General features: G+C 42.5%; 1 protein-coding gene across 1 annotated transcript; it reads right to left on the bottom strand.

Annotated features, from left to right (window-relative positions):
- LOC115761372 (GILT-like protein 3) lies at positions 1–979 on the bottom strand. The gene is made up of 3 exons (XM_030703122.1): positions 642–979; positions 272–580; positions 1–215 (listed from the first exon to the last, which is right to left on the bottom strand). Exons 1-3 carry the CDS (start codon positions 924–926, stop codon positions 111–113), a joined length of 699 nt encoding a protein of 232 aa, XP_030558982.1. The 5' UTR covers positions 927–979; the 3' UTR covers positions 1–110.
- Positions 980–8,414: the final 7,435 nt, after the last annotated feature.

Here is an 8,414-nt window from a genome sequence, read left to right as displayed (position 1 = left end):
TTAATAATTCGATGCACTTTAAAAAATTCATGAAGTGGTTAATAACCAAATCTAATTTGCTGTACAGCCAGGCTGAAACTAGGCTGCTTCTCACCCAGAAATAAGTTTGTTTAGCCACAAGAGGGAAGTTTTATCTGAAACTTGCTCTCGTACTGGCGACAAAAGTGGGCCTCAAAGTTATAGCGAATGCTGCTCTGCTCGTAGGCCGCAAAATGCTGTGAATTTAAATGAGTGATAAGGACAGTTTGTCAACTGCAGCCAGCGCACTTACATTGTCAATCACAATACTGGGCACAAAGGATAGCTCGAGTGCCAGAGTCTCCTTGCCGTAGGGCAGCAGGATATCGGGGGTCTTGCGCGTGTGCTTGCACTCCTTGGCTGCGGTCACGTTGAGGCGCAGGTGGGTGGCACAGCCATCAATGCTGTTGCCATAGGTGCGCAGCATGCAGTAGATCAGATCAAAGGCCTGACGCAGCTCCAGATGCTCCAGCACACAGACATGCAGGGCATTCAGCTCGCACTCATCATCGCCGTGCTGGCAAAACACTTGCAGCTCTCCGATCTCAGTGTTGTTGTAGAACTGCCAATGAGAGTGATTCAATTTGGATGCTCTCGCAGATCGGGGTAAAGCATCTACTTACTGCCGCCTTGCCAAAGGGATAGAGCTTCAGCTCGGTGCGTGACCACCAATCGTTGTCCAGCAGCGCATCGTAGAGTCTACGCCTTATAAAGTACATGCTATCCGGGCAGAGCGCCTCGTAGTGTATGGCCAGTGGTAGCCTGGGTATTGTCGTAGTAGCCGTAGACGTGGCCGTCTCCAGCGTAGCTTCATCCGCCAGCTGCGTTTGACCAGAGACGCTAGTTATTGTAATAGTCGCAAGCGATAAGGCGCACAATGCGCACAATGCCCAAAACGTTTTATCCATTGCCAGAGACCGTTGCGGTGCTACCTTACGGACTCACAAATGGAACACAACTGTTCAGCCAGTATATACTTATGATCCGCATGCTCTCCCGTTTTCACAGCGCTATGCAAACTACGCGTGGTCCACAATACTCATTTTATTATCTAAGTATAAATACAAATTTGCGTCCGTGTGTGCGCATTTGTACTCGCACGTGCATGTGTGTGTGTGTGTGTGTGTGTGTGTGTGTGTGTGTGTGTGTGTGTGTATTGAATACGTCGAATTAACCCATTAAACAATGGGCTGCATTTTAAATGAATGTTGTAAAGTACATGATACTTACTTTACTAGGGGAAAGACAATGGGCTAAAAAGGAAGCTGACTTGTAAAAAAGCAAAGAAAATATTGTTATTTAGTTGAATTCTGTAATAACTTATAAGCACAAGATTTTTTGAGAAAACGCGTTTAAACTATTCAATTTAGTATAAATTTAATAAAAAAAACTGTGTTTATCATGTTCTCACGTAAAGGCTATACAAGATTTACAAGATATAAAGATTGATATATTGAATAATGCTGCAGCATTACTCATATATTCCTTTTTTTACCCTTTTAGAGGGTTTTATAATTTTGAAATGAAATTTGGCATCAACAGACAAGTCGTTATAGTCATGCCCGAATCCACGTCTGTCGCCTTCCATGCAAACTAGTCTCTCAGAAAGCTTGAGCCGTATTTCTGATGCAGGCAGTACATAAGTCGAATCCCGCCGGATCGAATCACTATATCATAATAGCTTCAATGGGAATGCTCGGTATGAACAAGTTTTTTGTTTATCAAGACATAAAGTGTCCAAACTAGGCATTTATTAGATTCATATGACCGATAATTTTGAGCCAAGGCTTATCAACAACGGAATACTTCATTTTATAGCTCTGTAGAAAGAATCGATCGAGTTTTTGTGTGACAACATTTTCGCTACTCAAGATACGTTCACCAAATCCAGCAATTACGAGCTATACAAATCTTTTTCCATATCTGGAAAACCGCAAAAAAATTCTAACAATTCTAAGCCTTTCTTTCTGGTTTTGCGCTTATGACAGCCTCTTAATAAATGAGCTATATGTATATCAAACCATTAAAGTATCATTTAAAAATTAATGGAAAATAAAATAATATATATTATTTATAGGCAAGCTAGGCTCAAACTTAACATTTATGTGCCTGCATTTGGGTTAGTTAGATTATTTTTTTGTGATATCTGCATATTTATTTGACGTATTTACAATTTGCGAAGAGCACGAGCGGGTTAAGTTGTGTGAATCGTTTGACGTCAGATTTGGTAGCAGATACGTATTCATACTTATTCATGCCCAATTATGCTTGTCCACGGTGCCCGCTGGCCATTAACAATTCATAAACAATGAAGACTTCATGCGCAACAAGTTCAGTGCACTGTCATGTCGCGCCGGCGCTAATTGACAGACAGCTCCATTTTGGAAGCGAAGGCCGGAGTAACTGTTTCGGCGATCCAACCGGTTGGACAACCCACACGCGATATACAAGGAGCAACTGTCGTCGGCACGAGTGCCATTGACCAGAGCCTGGCCAGAGCTTGACCAGAGCTTGGACAATTTCAATTTCTAACTTATTTACAATGGATTTAATTGCCATTGAATTCTTCAAATGGCTGTCAGAAGCATTTATGGTGCGTGTTTCATGGTCAAGGCTTGCGCCCAAGAATGCCGCCCGACTAGCCTGGCTAATTGTGTGGCAACTAGCAACTGGCAGCTGCCCATTTCCATCGGCCAGCCAGCTAGCTGGCCAGCTAGCCAGCCATGCAGTCCAAGACAAGTTGGTTGCAAAAAGTGACAGTGTTTTTTATGAGGCGCCTTGCAGATTTCCGCACATTAATTGGCCGCTGGCCGAGCCCGAATCCGACTCCGACTCCGGCTCTGACTCTGACTCTGTCTCTGAGAATATGATCCGCAGCGGAGCTCCAATGCGTCACTGCAGCAATTAACCCAAATTGAGCTTGCTGTCCAATTGGGCGGCAACTGAAACTCTCTGCACGCCCAGGCACAGCTCCAGGCCCACTCACGAATATCGTTTATTTCTCGCTGGTGTTGTTTGTCCCAGTTTCTCACTCTTCCGCTCTTCCACTCTTCCCCAGTCTCCGATTCCAATTTGCATTTGTGCTCTGGCTGTTGCTGTAATTTGCTTTTGTTGCTTGAGTGTTGCTCGTGTCGCTTGCTGTCTGTCTTGTATTTAAGTGCCGTGTTCTTTTCATACCCTGCACAGATAAAAATGCTTTAAATGCTTTGAATTGCGCAAAGCAATAGAAAGACTCGAACAACTCGAAGTGGGAAGTCGAGAAAGTCCAATTAATAAGCAAGGGAGAAATCTGCGCGTTTTTCTTCCGGAAGTTCTTGCTATCTTATGCAAATAAAAACACAGCGAAATCTCTTGACTGCGACCATTACAGGGCAGCAGCTAGTCGAACATTCTCGACCATTCTAACTTGTTGTTTCATCGGTTTATGGCCAAAGCTGTTCTCATTGCAACATTTTAACCGCTAGTGAGTAAAGCCAACATCGTGATGTTGTTGCTGTTACTGATCTTGTTTAGCTGCCAAAAAATAAAAAAACGGGTAAGTCATGGACATTAACCTTTGTGTTTGCAGTCGGACACAGACGCAATAATCATCATGCACACGTATAGATATGCATGTACTCGTGACAACATTGGCGAAATAATGCGTGCTTGAGTGAGCACCAATACACTCACACATTGGGAGTCTTCGATGGGACCCGCGTCCAAATATGTCCTCATTATACTTTGTTTAGTATACACAAAGTTTGTTAAATTCCGCTGTTCTTTTGTTTTGTTAACTTTGTGCGATGCATAATAAGCGTTGGATTCTTGCTTATGACAAGCGCGCTTTTTATAAAATATAGTAGGTACTATAATACAATGATAGCTCCCATAACCGTACGCCCACCATCCTGGTGCTTATGCCCAGCTGTGGAAGACGGCGCCAATGCAAAGTTTCAAGACGATAGCTTTAAAACTTAGACTTGTTCGAATAGAAAACAGACGGACAGACAGACGGCCGGACGAACAGACGGACGGACAGACAGACATATCACATGATGTTAATGATGATCTAGAATATATTTACTTTTTAGGGTTGGAGATGACTCCTTCTATGCCTTGCACACTAAATGTCTACATTTTAATGCTCTTTACAAGGGTATACACATTGAGACGGGTTAAGGTACCAAGCTCTTCAAGAAATCTGCAAAATCTTTGCCATTTTTAAGACTTGGGGCATGAGTATGCACACTTGTATCAAAATGGGAACAACCTATTTAATGGGCATCAAATATGGTTGAAAACTAATTACAAGTGGCTTACAGTTCTTGTTTGAGTTCTGTTGCATCTGTTCGCTTATGAGAGATGTAAAGGTGTGGATGACTCTTCGTATTTTATATTGAGAAAATTTGTCCGGTTGTAAGAGCAGTCGGGTTGTGGAAGCCCTCCGTGATGGGAGCTTTCACTGTATATTATATGTTGGACTTAAATAGCAGTCGGAGCCGTCAGTTTGAAATGTAATTGAGATCATCTGGGCCATCACAACATCTTCCGTTTAGCTCTCTTTGAAATTGTAAAAACAATTTAAGAAATGTAAATTTTTGGTAACAACACATTAATTGGGTCTTTTTTGCCGCCTCGCAACTCGAGTGTTAAAGGCAATTCTCAATGTGGCTTCGCATGCGGCCATTTGTGGGTCATGGTAGACCAGTTTTCGCCGGGTAGGAAGAAATTGGCTGCTGCGCATATCATTTGGAACAGCGCACTTTCCCGCTCAGGCTCTTGCGGCGCAGTGAGTGTTTTTTATTTTTTTGTGGCTGAAAGAGCTGAATAAAGCTGATGGAAAATTTCACAAGATTTACAAATTAGTGACCGTTATACGCTTAAAGGGGCACATGCTCCTTTTGTCTAAGCCCCGAGAGATGCGTCCAGTGCACGTTTGGGGCCGTGCTGGGGCATAACATAACAATAAAATGCGTCTCTAAGCCGAAGTCTTATGCAAATGACGTCTCTCTAAATGCCCAATTTCCGCTGATTCAGCGGCATTGTCAATTTCTGATTCTCTGCGGCAAACAGACGCGAGTGTCGAGACTTATTAGAGACTCGCTGGCATAACTCAGTTGGGGCTTGCCTCATCGCTATATTTCTTGGGTGTTACATGATGACTGGCAGCGGCTTGGCCGGGCTTGGCTGTCTTTCGGTTTGCGTGCAAACCTCAAATAATGCAGAGAGAATGCATTTTTCGGCATTCGAAGACTTGCGGATGCGCTGTAATCGTGTTAAATGTGAACATATGAAACATAGACTAGCAGCTTGACAGACCTAGCTGTATCTGTTGCCTTAACTTTATTGATTGAAACTCACAAGTTGAATATATTTCTTGCGAGTGACAAACATGTTACCGAAATCAAGCGAACCCTTTTTGCAGAGTCTTGCCGCACAAGAAACTGAAGCCAAAGCCAAAGACAAAGCTATGAGCCAAGTTAATGACGCCACAGCCAAAATGCATTCTCCATATAAAGCTGCTGGCGGCTCCCTAACAATTGCTGCTTGGGCGGCTCTAGTGTGTTTCGGTCTGGGGCTGGGCTGTGATTCAACTTTGGCATTCAATACCCTCGACTTGTCCAAGCGTCATTAAAGTATTCGACAGCTTTTGCATTTCTGCGGCGCATTCAAAGAATTTCATACAAAATATGCGCGCTCCACTTAGGCAACTTGAGGAATTGGCGGAACATCAACTCGAATCGAATCTGTTTCGCATTTTCAGAGCAAGTGCCAGACTGAAAACTGGTTCTCATATCTTCGGTTAGCGGTTAAGTGCCATTTTCATCTCAGCCATGTTACGTGGAGCATCACTTTTTTTTATGACACTTGCCACTGAATGTTGCAACCGCAGAGAAAACAGTTAGCACCGATGCCAATAACCTGTATCAATGTGCTGAGCAAACCTAAGCTCAGTTACAAGGTACGTGCCATATTCTACGTACCTTCATTCGATAATAACCGAGTCCATAAATTATATGTGATGGAGCAGATAGTGCAGTGCATAGTACACAACACCTTTGGAGCATGAGCTAAGCGCCCCAAACTGGGCACAAAACCAACGCAGATAAAACGCCTCTGGCTGTAAGGCACCTACATACATGTGAGATACGCTGGGGCTTATTTATAATTGTCACATAATTGTCTTGTGGCAAACATCGAAAATAGCAGCTGACTCAAATTGAGAGCACAGCAACCTAATCGGCTGACGGCGACTGATACTGACTTTAGTAGGGCAACTGCTGCTCGGTCGTTGGCTGCTTTTTTTTTCTAAATTGGATATTGAGCGCGCAGACCTAACTGCAAGCTAAGAGCTGAAAGATACAAATACTATGCTTGTTCTACATGCTAAACAAACGAAAGGCTAAATACAAATAACGACTTTTTCTAGTCTCTATTTAATATACACTTCAGAGCGTGTTTTAACTATGTCGCACAAGATTAATGCCTATGTAGACGCTTCGAATGATATGGACATATCGAATCATATGGAATGCGGTCTAACTATCTACCTTTTATTTTCATAAAGTTAACATAGTTTTTAATCAAACATTTCTACTATTGTATACTTAAAAAAATCAAAAAGAACATCTTAAAATGACTGATATCTGTGTATTAACTTGGTTTTTCCAAAATTTTGAGTTAAAAGAAAGGCAAATATATATAATAAAATATTTATAGATATAATTAATTAATTTTTGAAAAAATTTTCTTAAAATTTTATCTACATTTGACATTTTCTACTTTTTAGAATAGGAATCTCTGGGTTTCAGTTTTTCAGTTTTTTTATTTGTTTTTTTTTTTTTTAGGAATGGGACGAATCCTCTTAAGGCAGACTTTAAAGGCAAATTTCTAAGTTAGGACAATTTGTTACTATATTTTATTGTGGATGTAAAAAATAATCTATTAAAAGATACTTTTTACTTATATCCCATAAATATAGAATGTTATGGACATATCATATCATATGGAATGCGTTCGATATCTGACTGTTTTTATACGTTCTACTTTTTATCTTAATACGGATTCGATCATTTTTAATTTAAAATTATTTGGTTTATTATGAATAAACCCTAAAAAGATACTTTTTACTTATATCACATAAGTATCTGCCCCAGGTGAAAGTGAGCGTATTTTGAGTTCGGGCTGCCTAGTTTCCGTGCTTTTATGTTTTCCCATTTGCTTGTTTTGTCAGCAGTGAGAATAGCAAATATGTTGCTTTGCCGGGCAGGTAGAAGCGGAAACGCCACGCAAAAATTTACGAGCATTGGCCGGTGGCTTCTTGCGGCAAGGCTGGCGGCGTTGATGCGTTGAGCAACAAGTGGTCGTGGTCAAGCCAACGTCAAGTTCTAATCACATTAGCACACTGACCAACAATGGGCTATTAGAACAAACGTTCACGACCCGGCCATAATTTGCGGCTGTGCAAATAGAGTTTATGCCCAGGCAAATCCATTGTTTGGCTTGGCACGGCTCGAAGGTGTTCACAGGCCACAGCCCACGCCAATGAGCCATTGCGCAAGATTTATAACGCCTCTGGCCGGGGAATCTTCGAATCTACGTACATAGTATCTACCGAATACAAATAGCTTGGAGCTTCCGTTAGAAGCGGTAGCAATTGCTTTAAGCCCGGCGCAAATGTGGGTCTAGGTCGCCGCGCAGAGGTTGACGTTGCCTGCGGCCACACTGGTCGAGTGCAGCCAACTGTGCAGTCAGCTGAGAAATTCTTTGACGTCTATTTTGGTTGCCAGTCCGGTTGGTGTGTGTGTGTGTGTGTGTGTGTGACACAAATTTTGGGGTCTTCGGTCTGGCGAAAAGCAAATTACAATTTGCTGCCAAGTGACGATTTTTGGGAGTGTGACAGCCAAAATAGTATCTAATTGTGTGCTTGGGGGATTGCAATTTGTTGCTGCCTCTGGCACAGGCAGGGTCGCATCTGCGCCCCCTCTATTGGAAACTCGTTTCCGTCTACCTTGGCTTTGTTTTTGTTCATGTTGATTACAATTATTTTCAATTAAATGTGAGAGCATTCAAAAGCTTTTTTCACAGTCTGTTTACATTTTGTGCACGCCAAACAGCTGTTTTGGTGAGCGCGAGAGCGAACGCTCGACGGCGGGAGAGCGGTTGAATGGGAGAAAGAGAGCGCGAGCACAGATGAGAACGCTGTAATGAAAAGCTAAGCCTCTGCAAAACTTTTGTCAATTGATTGAGCGGCAGCCCCAACACCAATACACAGCCGCAAACTACACTACACCGACAACCACTGTGCATGCCGAGGCATCACACGTAGTAGAAACATCGCAAAGCAACGGAAAGCAAAGCAAAGCCAACAAACAAAACTCAGAGGCCCGCTGCTGTGCCTCAGTCAGTTGTTA

The sequence above is a fragment of the Drosophila novamexicana genome, unplaced genomic scaffold (assembly GCF_003285875.2).
Source record: "Drosophila novamexicana strain 15010-1031.04,08,12 unplaced genomic scaffold, DnovRS2.1 tig00000485-arrow-pilon, whole genome shotgun sequence".
Taxonomy (NCBI): Eukaryota; Metazoa; Arthropoda; class Insecta; order Diptera; family Drosophilidae; genus Drosophila; species Drosophila novamexicana.
This window is presented reverse-complemented; position numbering and strand designations above follow the sequence as displayed.

Excerpts from the sequence above, each read along its gene's own strand:
- LOC115761372 (XM_030703122.1), bottom strand. The coding sequence starts at position 926 with ATGGATAAAACGTTTTGGGCATTGTGCGCATTGTGCGCCTTATCGCTT. Across the intron at positions 581-641 it reads ATCCCTTTGGCAAGGCGGCA|TTCTACAACAACACTGAGAT; the intron begins GTAAGTAGATGC and ends TCTCATTGGCAG. Across the intron at positions 216-271 it reads CCAGTATTGTGATTGACAAT|CATTTTGCGGCCTACGAGCA; the intron begins GTAAGTGCGCTG and ends TTAAATTCACAG.